Below are 14,166 nucleotides of genomic sequence, written 5' to 3'. Positions count from 1 at the left end.
ATGAATCAAAGGTTCAAAGTTTGATTGGTTAGCATGGTTCCAAAACCTTGTAGATGTGGATGCATCATTCTCCATTGACAGTCATTCAAAAGTAGCCATGTATTCTGACCAAAAAATATTTTTACAAGAAATATATAAATATTTCATAGGATAGTAGGTGTTTTACCAGTTTTTTTGTGAAAACTTGAAAGCCCTGGAGCAAAGATGGCAGTATGCTGGTCATACATTTCCTTACACATGATGTTATGGTGCCTTGGAGGCCAGTCTGAAACTAGTTTCCTTAGGAGGTACCTTCATACAAAACAAAGTCTGTTAAGTCAGTGACTGACTTGCTGCCTATAGTTTCAGACACAGTCGATATAAAGATATGTGATGCCCTAAACTTCAGAGATTAAACAGAAAATCAGTTTTAGTGACATAACCAAGACAGAACACACAAAAAATGTATTTATGTTTTTTCACTTTTTCATATGTTAATTGGAATTTTTGCAAAACATTACTTTATTTTGATCCCAATTTACTTATCTGCTGCCTTCCGCAGGAGAAACAGTGCAATATGTAATTCACAGATTAGGCCTGTTTTAAAGATATATTAAAGAAAGGCAAAACTAGGTGAAAGTTACACTTGGACAGGCAGTCCAAACCTTTTTTTTTTTTTTTTAGACCTGTGACCTTTGCATGTCAACAGTTGATTCTTTAGAAACCTGAAGAAGTCTTTGGATAACATGCTAAATCCCAGCATTTTTGACCACTGTAGCTGAGCTGCTTTTTCAGCTCTCTGAAAGGTCATTCAAAAACTCATTTCCAGCACCATGTCAAGCTATGGCTTCACTCCAGAACAAGATGAATACACATCCATCAGGCCATTTGGTTGGGATGAAATCTGAAATCACAGCGCATGCTGGTTTGGCAGGCACTAACAATAACAATTATGCAAATCTGTGTCCATTGCAAATGAGTAGTGATCAGAGCCCATTGATAAAGGATGGGAAATTTGGTATGTAATCCCCAAGATCCTCAATTCTTGCTAGCTCTAATCTCCTGTCCGCTTTCACTTCCGTGCAGTGACAAAATGTTCCCGGCGTTTGGCTTTGGTGCTCGAATACCTCCGGACTTCAAGGTAACTTTTTTAGCATTTATAGCGATTGGGGCACAGTGGGGTTTTTTTCATTAATGGGATGAAGAGTGAGCGATGCTTCTAACTAGGCTAATGCAGGAGTAATGTATGAACTGATATCAGCAGGTTAATTTCCCTGTGACAGATAATGTGCCTTTGTGCTGAGCTGAGAGTGTTTTATATTTATCTTAGGCTTCAAGAGTTTTTGATTAGATAGATTGAATAGCTGGAAGTGCAGTCCTCACTCCAGACTTCTCTTTAAAGAAGTCTTTTAAAGACTAATCTCTTTAAAGTATTCAAACATTGCTATTGAAAATCTTGTGTTTATTTACAACATGAAGTGAGGGGTCTTGAATCCCCCTGAAGGGGGTATTGACCAGCAATATTGACCAGCTGAATGCATTATCCTACTACTGACTTCAGATAAATATATAAATCTATATTAAATATTCATTTAATTTTGATTTATTATGTGAGAATGTGATATGAGATATGAAACTAGCACAGCTATGAACGAAATCAGATGCTTGGGTAACTATACTATTTAGCAGTCACTATATAAAATATTTGACCACTAAATGTAGAAACTGACCAATCAGAATCAAGTATTCCAGAATGCTGCTGATATTCAGACCAATAGTAAGATTGCGTGATTGAGCAATTCATGTTTTAAACACGTTGCCTGTTACTGTCTATTTTTTGCTTTGCCAACTGAAATAGTCCCAAACGAAGCAAAAACAGGATCAACACTGGGTTATCCGAGCAACACAAAGTACGAACTTCTGAACAAACCGGTTCTATTCAGTGAACAGGTTGAACCATTTCACCAAATCAGACTGAATCATTTGAAACAGTTCGCATCTCGAGGCAGCAGCGACTCGATTAATGAACTGGTCTCTCAAATGTATCCAATTTTTAGACTTAAAAGTAATATGTTCCTAAAACAATAATGTCTGCTTTTGCTAAATCTTTTTTGCAATTAACCATTCTGGATCTGATTTCAATAGTTCTAGAGTTGACATTACACTGAACTGATCTCAAAAGTTCTGGAGTCATCAGTACACCGAATGTAAGATTGATGACAATAAACATAATATAAATTAATATAAAAATGTGCCTACCTGTGGTTTTAATGTGTTTGACTGTACACACACACAGAGAATTACGTGATTACGTGAAAAGAACTGATTAACCAATTTTTGAACCGGTTCACTGAAACGAACCGTCCGAAAGAACTGTTCGGTTTGCGGTGATAAATTAGATTTCCCATCATGGTGTGTTTCATTCCTGAATGAATCAGTGTTTTGAAAGAATCGGTTGAGTGAATGATTCAGTGACACTCTTAAAAGCAGTTATTTGTTTAGTTCCTGAATAAATGGGGGTTATGTGCAACGAACTTCTGTATTTTGTAAAACAGGTTGCATTGCTTCCGGTTAGGTCTTTTGTGTGTGCTTTGTTAAATAAATTCCCGTTTACTCAAGATACCTTTAAAGGAGCGAGCAAAGATGACAAAAATCGATGTCCATCGCATATGCAGATTGATATCTCAAAGTTTTTATTTTTATTTTCCTTCTCACTAACATTTAGATATTTAAATAGAATAAAACGCCATCAATAAAAAGAACTAACTAGGTTTGCTGATTACCTTAAAAACCCATAGATATTGCCATCAGTTACTACTGCCGTTAACACTTTCTCCGACAAGCGTATACAATGAGACTTGTTTTCCTGTTTGTTAATGTGATTAACATTAAGGCATAAAGCTTATTAGGTCCTGTTTCAAATGGCACACTTCATGTGCCATTGTGGATTTGTGGACTTGTGCTTGTCCGTAAAGTTCACAAGACCGTAGGGTGTCCCATTTGTCATTTTAGGTTTCAGAAGGGTGCTTGTGAGCGCCCTCTTTGTGGCCGATATGTACCCTTGATGCACACTTTTGCCAAGCCTGTGAGCTCCACAGCAGACTTCTATCCGACAGTCAAAGCACATTACGTCAAAAAATGTGAACTCGGAGGAAGATCATGGGGCTTAGTGTTTTTGAATGAAGGAGTGATTGTTTGACTCACTCATAAAAAAGCGTGAATTGTCGCCACGTACTGGTGTATCGATGTAACCTGCAGAAAGTCCCTTTGCTGATGGACTGACTGTATATAGCACTCTTGGAACGCTGCTCAGACAATCAAATTTAAGGAACTAACAACTGTGTGATATGAATTATTCTTGAAATGTACATTATTGATGTCACAAATAAGAATTTTGTTTCTTTTTTCTTTTCTTTTTTTAATTCTCAGGTGTCACATGACTTTGCAGTAAACTTCAACGAGGACAACCCAGAATGTGCAGGTATGATAGAGCATTCATTCCAATACTTTTCATATATGTATCCATTCTAGACTGTATTTCTTTTAATTTATTTAGTCAATGCAGATCCATTAACTTCCCCAAGTGACCTTTGCCCACTGGGACTGAACTACTCAAAGCCTCAACATAACACTGGCAAAGTCAAACAGCCCTTCAGTATAGTGTTGTCACCCCACACAAAGGAGATCAATATATGCAAAGCTGAATTACAGAGCTATGCTATTGACAAAGGTGGACACATTAATGTTTAATGCTGCTATAAAATATACTGCCTGAGGGGAATGTCTGAAGGAGGGAGTCCTGGATGATGTCATCATCACACCCTCCCCTTCCCTAATAATTAGTCTCTCTGGGTCTTGACAGCAGGTAAGAATGACTGTCAGCACAAAACCAGATGTTTTAAAACCTGGTGAAATGATTTTAAATGGTTGCATTAGATCAGAACTTCCTGTACAGGGTTTTAGGGCATTATTTAAGATTGTAGGATACATGTTTACATATTTTATTGCAATTTGTTAACACTCTGCATTTTATTTTACTGCCCTCTGCTGCAAAAGCAAGGTTGTTTTTAGAATGTAATGTCTTGGTAGGCTTGCATAATCACAACCTGTTTAAAGTTTGAAACTCACGTCTCCTAAAAGGGTGGCTCCTATCAGAATGTAAAGATGAAAATATGAGAACAATGAGTGCTAGAAATACAGAAACAGATGGGAAAGTAAAGTAATATAAATGATAATTCTGTTATTGTGAGAAAGCCCCTGCCGAGCCACCTATGCATTTGAATGTAACCTAGCTCTCTTGGGCATGGTGTTACCGTAAAAGTCAGGTCAGAAGTTTCCAGATTAGAGAAGGTCAGAATCCAAATTATTGGATTTTGTATTTAGTTTGCTTCCAGTTTGTTTTATACTTAGCTTTTCCATCATCCCTGTCTTCGGCCATGAGCAGGATAAATTGATCATTGCTCCAGCGTATTGGTGTCATTTAATTTCCCTTGCTATTTCTGCACCACCTCTATCAGCGCAGACACACCAGGGTGGCGCCCAGAATGAGCACACACCACTGAGCTTTTGATCAACCAGCCAGGCCTGTCTCTTCCAGGAATAGCAAATGGCTCACAGCCCCACCAGGACACATGCCAGCCAATCTCCCCCGAGCAGAGAGCGCACCTTTACGCCCTGGTATTGTCTGGAAAATCCAGCATGACAGTAATGCGGTTCCAACAAACCTGGACTAGACACACAGAGCGCTTGGATCGGGTGAATGACATTGGTGTGCAATTATAAACAATTTTTACTTTCTAAATATTGACAGCCCATTGTAGACAAGCTGTGGCGAGGCGTCTAGTGAGCACAGAGGTTTGCTTTCAATGAAAGAGGCCAATTTGCAGTCTTCTCGCTCTTCAAAAGGCACTCTTTGGGCAATGGCAAGCTTTTAAAAAGTTTTGCTCATCTTTAGACCTTTGAGCAGTGTAAACATCTTGCTACAACCAAGGGGTCAAGGTTTGACTGGTTAGCATTCTGAATTCTGAATTGAATTCTGCCACTACTTTTTGTAAGGAACATGTCACATATTCAAGTCACACATTTAAGTTGAAATAATAATACAATAGTTTTCTATCATTTTATTATATTTAATTTCTTTTACACTATCATTCAAAAGTTTAGGCTGGTATGAGGTCTCTTATGCTCACCAAGGCTTCATTTATTTGATCAATAATGCAGTAAAACAGTAATATAGTGAAATATTATTATAATTTAAAATAGTTGTTTTCTATTTGAATAGAAATGTATTTAAATTATTCACATGATGGCAATTTACTTAGCCTTCAGTGTCACATGATCCTTCAGAAATCATTCTAATATGCTGATTTGGTGCTCAAGAAACATTTCTTATCTCCACACACCCTGTTCACGCAGACATCATACGTCATCAGCATGTTTCATGCTGTCAGTCACAGAGCACTGCAAACAAACAGCAGCCATCTTTTACAGTTCCTACCAGATCAAAACAATAAGCTTATGCTGCGTTCACGCCATAACTACTGTAAATAAGAGATGGCAACCCGTGATGTTCTAACCGGAGCTGTCAGTCAGTCGGAATTATGCATATCCATATCAATCATTTCAACACCGAAATTAATCTGTAGCAGTCAGGTACAAGCTCTCTAAGTTGTTTACGTTCATTATTATTGTAATGTTATGTGCTTCGAGACATGAGGTAGTTTAATGCCGCCTCTGGTGACGCTCTGCCAAGAGTAGCTGTGTGTCTGTGTGTGTGTGTGTGTGTGTGTGTCTGTGTGTGCGCGTTCAGTTTTTTGTAGGAGGCGTGGCTTTGGACAGCAATTTGCAGGGAGGGTGGGATCGTATGCTTTCAATGCTAGCAGGCTAACGTTACCATTTCCCAGATCACCTACTGCACCTTTAATTTATTTTTAAAAATTTGGACCCCAAACTTTTAAACATTAATATATTATTTTAATTTCTGTCGCTTACTGTATTTATGCATATATCTAACAAAAACTTTTATCTTGTATAAAGCAAACCTTTATTTACTTTACATTTGGTTTCTGTACGCTTTTTAGTCTATAACATTGAAATTAATATAGAAATTTTAATATTTAATATTGAAATTTTAGCAGGAAAAATTCAAATTATTTCACAAAAGAATTCATTTCTATTCAGGGTTTGGCATTCACTTTTTTGCTTACCACCCACTGTGGCAAGTGGTTTTCCAAAGTTACTAGCCACTCAGCATTTTCAGTGGCCACAATTTGACATCGATACACATGCGTTTTCTTTCTCAACTGTTTATGTTCACTTAAAACATAATTGACTGTTTACTTGCCAAGACTAGCATTTTGGCATTATTTTATAAGCAGTGAAAAATAACTCTATTTAGTACTGAGAGGCGTTTTTTTGTGCACGCACTTTGGGTGTGAGCACAAAATCTGTGGAAATTAGTAAAATTATGTGCAATACGTGCAATCCCACGCCGAAATTCAAGTCCTGTAACACCAATAATACAATTATTATACAATAGTATTATATTTGTGTGTCAACTCGCTGTCGGAGAAATGAGAGAACGAGAAAGCGCAGCTGGTATTGTGTATCTATTCTCCAGAAAATGAGTATTGGAAGCGTTTCAGATATTTCAGTATTGATATGTATCTAAAAATTTGATATTTGTGACAACACAATTGCACTTACATTGCACTTAGTTTATTATTTCAGATAAAACTCAACCCGCCAAAGTGGCTAGAAGTGCTGAAATCCACCCGCATTTGGCAGGTTGCCTTGTGTTAAAGTCGCCATGAAATCAAAGTTGAAGTGTTTTTGGCTTTTAGTATGAATATGTTAGACTTACTGTTATCTATAAGCTAGTGTGCTCCAAAACAATGACAAAATTCGTATTTAGAAAATGTAAGAGTTCAAAACTCTCTCACTTCAACGATCAACGATTTTGATGACATCATGCTGCACTTCAGCTTCTCATCAGATTTTCTGTCCAATTAAATGCTTTCTAGAATCTGAAGCATCCCGCACCCTACATTATAAATAGACGCTGAAGCTGCGGCTGAAATCAGTCACTTGTTCACACATTTACTATTTTCTACATGGTGAATGGCACATAGTGCACTATATGGGGGATAGGGAACAATTCAGACAGTGTAAATATGCTTTCCATTGAGGCGAATGAAGTCTGGTTTCATGTAAGTGTCATGCGAACTGTTGCAAGCGTGCACAGTCTGCTCCGGTTCAGAGACACAATAGCACAGAGCGGATCATATGTGCGAGTCTGCGCAGACGACAAAATGTATTGGACCCATTTGAATTCTGCATAGAATGCTGTATTTTAAAGTGATTTGGAGGAGATTAGAAGGAGAAACGGTTAGAGATTAGGAGGAATCTGTGGCTTTACCAAGCTGTTCGATATGTCCCGCCCTGTCTTCCTGTTTCAGTGGAAACTACATCAACACATTGAATAATGCTGCGCATTTCAAGGCACTTGCTGACATGTTTCAAGTGCTGACATGTTTCACATTGACATGCCCCTTTCAATTCAGTATCATCTAGAATTCAGAGTTTCCCACTTGGTCGCTTTATAAATATGAAATTTCTGACAAGGCCACAAGAATACCCATGATCAAGCATGTGGAACACTTCTGGGGGTCATGCGCTAGCCAAGCAACTGCCATTGAGATTAATGTAATGTATTATTTTTCCTGGTAGTCCTCCTCGGCTGAAACACACCAGAACACATTCACACAAGCTACTGCCCTGAGGAGAGTTTTGTTGGCCAAAGCAATTACCGCAGACTGTAATTAGAAATGGGGTGAAAAGGCAAAGAGCTCACTTAGCTGATTGTTGACACTCTGCAATGTGTGTGTGGTTTTCCCTGAGCGATTGTGGGACGGTTCACCTGTCCTAGGTGGAATTCCCAATGTGATATCACATCTAACAACATTTACAGCTTTCTATTTGAGAAGGGTGGTGGAGTTTCATTCATGAAACTAACATCACAGGTAAACACAAGGCCACATGCACATCACAGGGTGAGACATTCTCACAGCAGCAGTGTGAATTGGCCTAATTTCATGTCACTGACGATGCATGAAGACTTGGAAGGTGTTATGATGAAAAGACGTCAGCAGTAGGTTAATTCAAACCTTTTAATGTCTTCAGCATGACAAATCCTTTAAAGAGAAAGTGCAGTGTGTCAAAGTTGAAGAGTCTATTAGGGTCCAGAGCATCTTTGATTCCTCTTTGCGGGGAAGCCACTGATGCGATTATGTCCATTGATCTCCAGTTTGAAAGTCCTCTTATCTTAATTCTGCCGCTGCACAGCATGGCATGCTTTCACCTTTGAGCCCCTGTTTGTGCGTGTTCAAGCTCACAGGTGTTAATTAAATGAAACAGTTGGAGACGTGTTGAGGAAAGACAGGCTGACCTTATGATTCATGCTCACCGAGTCAGTAAACAGCATTACTGCTTCATTGCGGAGATTGAGTCTTCACTGACACTGATTCCAGTCCTTTAAAATGCTTATAAGTTTACATAGCCCATGCAGAATCTTTAGAAAAAAAGATTAAATATCAGTGTTATTTTAGTTTAACTGAGATACTATTATATTTTTATTAATATTTTAAATTAGTTTTTTAATTTTATATTTTATATTTTTATATTTTCTTTTTAATTTTACTTAAAGTTTTAGTAATTTTGTTTTTTTTAATATATGTCTGTATAGTTTTTATTTTTTTATTACATGCCCTGGCAACTAGTTACAAATTTATTTTATTTTATTTTATTTTATTTTATTTTTTAACATTTATTTTAACGTTTATTTTATTTTAAGCAACAAAATTTTTTTATGGTTTTAGTTTTAGTTAACTATAATAACCCTGTCAAATATAAGAGAAATAAAATCGTTAGCACTAATTATCAAGAGTTGTTTTAGTATCATTGATATACTATTGTAGTTTTTGTTTGTATTTTGAATTAGAATTTTATTTTTGCATTTTCTGTTTGCATTTTGCATTTTAATGTTTTAGTTATTTTAGTACTAACACTTTAAATGAAAACGAGAAACATAGTTTAGCTAAAATAAAATAAGTTTATATATATATATTATTGTAACTCGGTCTATTCAAAGTAAAGAAAATATATTTTTTGATAGTTTTAGTTTAAATTTTTTTTTGTGTACTTTTTTTTTTTTTTTTTTTTGTTAACGACAATAACACTGGTATTTAGTTAGCAGTAGTATGTACTAACCTCCAAACAGCTCCAGACTTTCTTTCTTAATCTTTGCAGGTATCCAAGGTGTGGTAGAGGCCTACCAGAATTGCCTTCCTAAGATTCAGTTGTACGGTCCTACAAACATTGCCCCGATCATCCAAAAAGTGGCCAACTTTGCCTCTGAGGAAATGCACACCAAAGAGGCCATGGTACGTGTTTTTCTATTCCATCATCTATTTCATCTCTAAAGTTTCTCTCGTTCTAATTGTCCTTTCTTGCCTTGATGCAGCAATACTTCATCCTGCTCATCCTGACGGACGGTGTGATCACAGATATGGCGGACACCAGAGAGGCAATCGTCCACGCCTCTCACCTGCCCATGTCTGTCATAATCGTGGGAGTTGGAAGTGCAGATTTCACTGACATGGAGATGCTTGACGGTGATGACGGAATCCTTCGTTCACCTAAAGGGGAACCAGTGTTGCGTGACATCGTACAGTTTGTGCCGTTCCGTAACTTCAAACATGTGAGTTTACATCATGTTTATATAAGAATTTGAGTGGGATGGGAGTGATTACTTGTCTTCCTAAATTATGTTACTTTATGTTCAGGGTGTCACAATTGTAAGAATATATTTTAATTGCAAAATGATGACATGACTTCTTTTCACTTTATTTTAGGGTAATGTAGTTACATTGTTCTTACTCATGTACTTACTATAGAGTTAGGGTTAAGTTTTGGTTTAGGGTTAGTTACTTGAAATTATGCATAATTACTAGTACATAGTAGTAGCTTGTTAAAATAAAGTGTTACCCATGATTTTAGCTGTTGGATACAGTCGAGAAGGTCAAGACCTCTAAGGTGGAACAGGCCAAAATTCCCCTTCTAAGGGGACGATGCAGATATTTAATGCATTTAAAACTAGCTAAATACCAGATTCTTTTTTTTTTTAGATAATAGTTTATATCTAGTAGTTTCACAGCAAACATAAAAATGTGATAGTTATCTAAGATATCTAATTCTTTTTTTAGTGAAGTGTACCTTATTTGTGAAAAGTGACTATTTATGTAAAGTTTACTATTATTTTATTTATTAATATTTTAAATGAGCTTTTATTTATATATTTTTAGTTTTAATTTTTGTTTTAAGTTTTAATTATTTTATGTGCTTTTTAATTTAATTTCTTTTTAGCTTTTTATTTCAGTTTTAGTTTTCGTAATTTGAGTACTTTAGCCTACATTTTATTTATTTATTTTAATTCATTTTATTTCAATTTTCATTTAAGTTGAAGTTTTTCATTGAATAATTGTAATTTATTTCAGCTTTATTTCAATTCACGAAAATGATTTTTAATAGTTTCAGCTTTAGTTAACAATAACAACAATGCATTTAGTATTATCGCAAAAGGTCCAGTGTGATGGCGATGTCCTTGAGAACTGTTTGAATTATAAGAGACACCCTCAGCAGGATCAAGGTTCAAATCACTGGAATAGCAAATGTTGATCATGTCTATTTACTAGTTCTGAGTAACTAATGTTTCAGAGCTAAAGAGATCTATTCATGCACCACGTCTGAGCTCCGTTTACTTGGAGTTGGAAGTTAAAATGATTATACATGCAGCTAAACTGTAGATCATGCCCTTTAATCAGTGCATTGCTATGCAGAGGTTTTCATCCAGCATCTTTAGAATGTCTGAAGTACCTCTAAGGAGAATCTCTCCTGGTTAATTACTCCCTCCTTCCTCCTCCTCGCTCTCCGTCTCACATTTCCCACCCAGGCTCTGAGCAATCTAATAACCTTTAGCTTGACTGCTCCATTAATTACCACATCTACTGCTGGTCCCTGGTGGAAAACAAACCACAGAATGCAGAGAAATGTGTTGACTCTCGAGTGGGCTAACTAGAGTGAAACAAACCAGTATAGAGGGTTGTGTTTTTTTAATGATCTAGAAATTATATATACTCAACAAGAATTAAATTGACAGTAAATACATTTATAATGTTACAAAAGATTTTTAATTTTTAAAAAAGCTGTTCTTTTAAACTTTCTATTGATCGAAGAATCCTGAGAAATAAAGTTTCACGGTTTCCACAAAAATGTTAAATGAAAATTAATGATTTCTGAAGGATCATGTGACACTGAAGACTGGAGTATTAATGCTGAAAATAAAATTCAGCTTTGCCATCACAGGAATGAATGACATTTTACTTCACTAACTATAAGTAACTTTGCAACTATGTCAGCTAACTCTCAGTATTAGTAGACTGTTAGGTTAAGGTTTGGGTTAGTAGAATAAGTTGACATGTACTTGCAGAGTTACTTATAGTCAGTAGAATGCCTGTTGGGGGACCGTCAGAATAAAGTGTTAGCAGAGAGCAGACAGTCTTTTTGAAGTTTAATATTCACAGACACTAGTCTATAACACGATTAGAATAAAGAACTTAAGAATAAGCACAACATTTTGATTTTATTGTGAGTTACACAAATAAAAGAAGACATTTCACAGTTTTGAATGATGTATAACTCTTATCTGTATGTCCAAAATCGACAGAGTATTGTGAGTCTCTTTCGCACTAGTAAGAAAAAAAACGAGGTGGTATCGCCGCCGTGACTGCCGACCCCAGGCAGTTAAGCAGACAGTCTACTAATACTCTAATGAGAGTTAGTTGACATGAAACGTTACGTACAGTTATTAAAATGCCTAAAGTGGACCATCAAAATATTTTAAATGGTAGTGCCTATAATATCTATATAATATCTATATTAAACATATTACAACAGTCAACATACAGAACACAGAATGAATGAATCTATACATTTGACTTGGCATGTCCCTAAATGTGACAGTGTCTATACAAGCCAAAGTGACAGTTTATTGGGATCCTCTCGGGAGAAAGTGCCAAGGCTTGTTTTCTTTCCAGACATATACTGTATTGATGGCCCCTGATAAACAACACCAACTCAGCCGTGTCTCCGTATCTGAGAATCTTCTCTTCTCCATCTAATTGGCCAACAGGGGTTGGAGGGGTTTGCCACGTCTCCTTTGACGTGGGCATCCTCTGATTTCCTCTCAGCTCCTCGAGGTGGTTTGAGTCACATGAGTCACTTTTGAGGATGTTTTTCATCATTGTGCATGTGGGTTTCAGCAAGTACAGTATCTTCACACATCATTAGTGCAGGACCAGATGGCGAAATGGATAAATGGCCCTGCAAATGTTTGTTTCTGTTCTTCTTCTCAGGCCTCTCCTGCTGCTTTGGCAAAAAGTGTCTTAGCCGAAGTCCCAAACCAGGTGGTGGACTATTACAACAGCAAAGGGATCAAGCCCAAGTGCCCCAGCGATTATGAGTCTTCCAGGACGTTTGGTCACTGAAGCCCTGAGCTATCGCTCGTTACAAAAACTAGCACGTTTCTGTGAATTTTAAACCTAATTCCTGTTCTACTTTGTTTTGTTTGCATGCGTAGCCTGTGAGGCTTGCATAGGTGTTGCAATGCTACCGTTTCTATTATGTACATGTGTACATGTACAAACTTAAGGCCCGTTCACACCAAGAACGATAACTATAAAGATAACTATAACGATAACTATATGTGCGTCCACACCATGAACGATAACAGCCTGTTTATTCTAAGCTCACGCGCTGCGGTTTCAAAGTGTGTACAACATGTTTTTTCTGTTCTTGTTGCATTTACACAGCTTTAACCAGCAGATGTCCTCAGCATGCTATGTTTCGAGTGAATAGCTAGTGTAATCGATCTAATCTAACGGTGAATTTAGCTGACGAAGTGGAATAAAACCAACGCCTAGTCTTTTTCACTGCAACTTCAAAGGAAGCAAGACAATGTTGTCAAAACTAGCGCTGGATACCTGAGGTAATTTTATGTTACACTGTTTGCTAGCCTGGCATAATGATCTTATTGTTATTACTTTCGATTGTTTTCCATATATCCATTTTCCTTAAAGTATCATTGAAAAGACCTGTGGTGGCTTTTTCTGAATCTCGACGAATAACTTCTCCGCAATGTCGTCTGCCATTTTAAATGCACGAGCGGCCCTTAAATTAGAATGGATTCTGATTGGCTGTCAGTGTTTTATTGTTCAACAGCTGAAAAAAATCGTTCTGAAAGTGATCCCAACGATATCGTTTCTCTATATCATTATTGTTATAGATGTGGTGTGGACAGTGCTATTCTTTTATATTTAGAGCGATTTTTAGAACTATATCTTTATCTTTATCGTTATCTTTATAATTATTGTTCTTGGTGTGAACGGGCCTCTACAACTATGAAGAAAGCAAAAACTCAAGAAGTTCTACAAATTTACGCATGATGACTGGGATTAGATGAAGAAATACATGGATTATCTGTTGTTTTCTTTTATATAAAGGTTTATTGAGATTTTGCTAAATTTCGTAATGTTCTTACATTGTAAAGCATTTTGGATCTTAGAGAATGAATAGCTATTTGAATTAGAATATCTGTGGACATTCAGGCTTTCTTTCTCTCTATTTTTTGTTCTTTTTTTGCAGATGCAGGGCCAGATGCATGATTGTATTTTGCATGTTGATAATAAACCAGCCTCGTTTTTTCTATCGGTTCCTTTTGGGGCCAGTGATATGAGTTCATGTGAAGCTGCTCTTCTGACCTGTCCACAAATAATTCTTTAGAATGAAGTATTTTTTGGTAGTTTTAAGTGATGATGTAACAGATTGTTTGAAAATAAAGTTTGTGTGAATGAATTTTTGTGTGGATTTTGACCAATGCAGAAGCAACCAAACAAAAACATGTTAATTGATGTTTTGATAATCAATTAAAGAAATGCTCACCAAAAATTAACATTTTGTAATCATTTACGTAATCATTTACTTACCAAATATGGTCACACTTTAGTTTAAGGTCCAATTCTCACTATTAACAAAGACTTTTGCCTTATACTCTTAATTACTGCTGATTAATAG

General features: G+C 36.5%; 1 protein-coding gene across 5 annotated transcripts in view; it reads left to right on the top strand.

The window, feature by feature from the left end:
• Window positions 1-13,947, top strand: part of cpne4a (copine IVa) — a 67,685-nt gene extending 53,738 nt beyond the window's left edge. For 4 of the 5 annotated variants that reach the window (XM_051864942.1, XM_051864937.1, XM_051864940.1 and 1 more), the window contains 5 exons: window positions 1,066-1,120; window positions 3,409-3,460; window positions 9,286-9,419; window positions 9,500-9,736; window positions 12,450-13,947. In XM_051864942.1, the coding sequence (XP_051720902.1) occupies window positions 1,066-1,120; window positions 3,409-3,460; window positions 9,286-9,419; window positions 9,500-9,736; window positions 12,450-12,581 (610 nt within the window). In that variant the 3' untranslated portion in view covers window positions 12,582-13,947. The other variant, XM_051864941.1, reaches the window with a different exon arrangement.
• Window positions 13,948-14,166: the final 219 nt, after the last annotated feature.

This window comes from Ctenopharyngodon idella, chromosome 16 (genome assembly GCF_019924925.1).
Source record: "Ctenopharyngodon idella isolate HZGC_01 chromosome 16, HZGC01, whole genome shotgun sequence".
Taxonomy (NCBI): Eukaryota; Metazoa; Chordata; class Actinopteri; order Cypriniformes; family Xenocyprididae; genus Ctenopharyngodon; species Ctenopharyngodon idella.
This window is presented reverse-complemented; position numbering and strand designations above follow the sequence as displayed.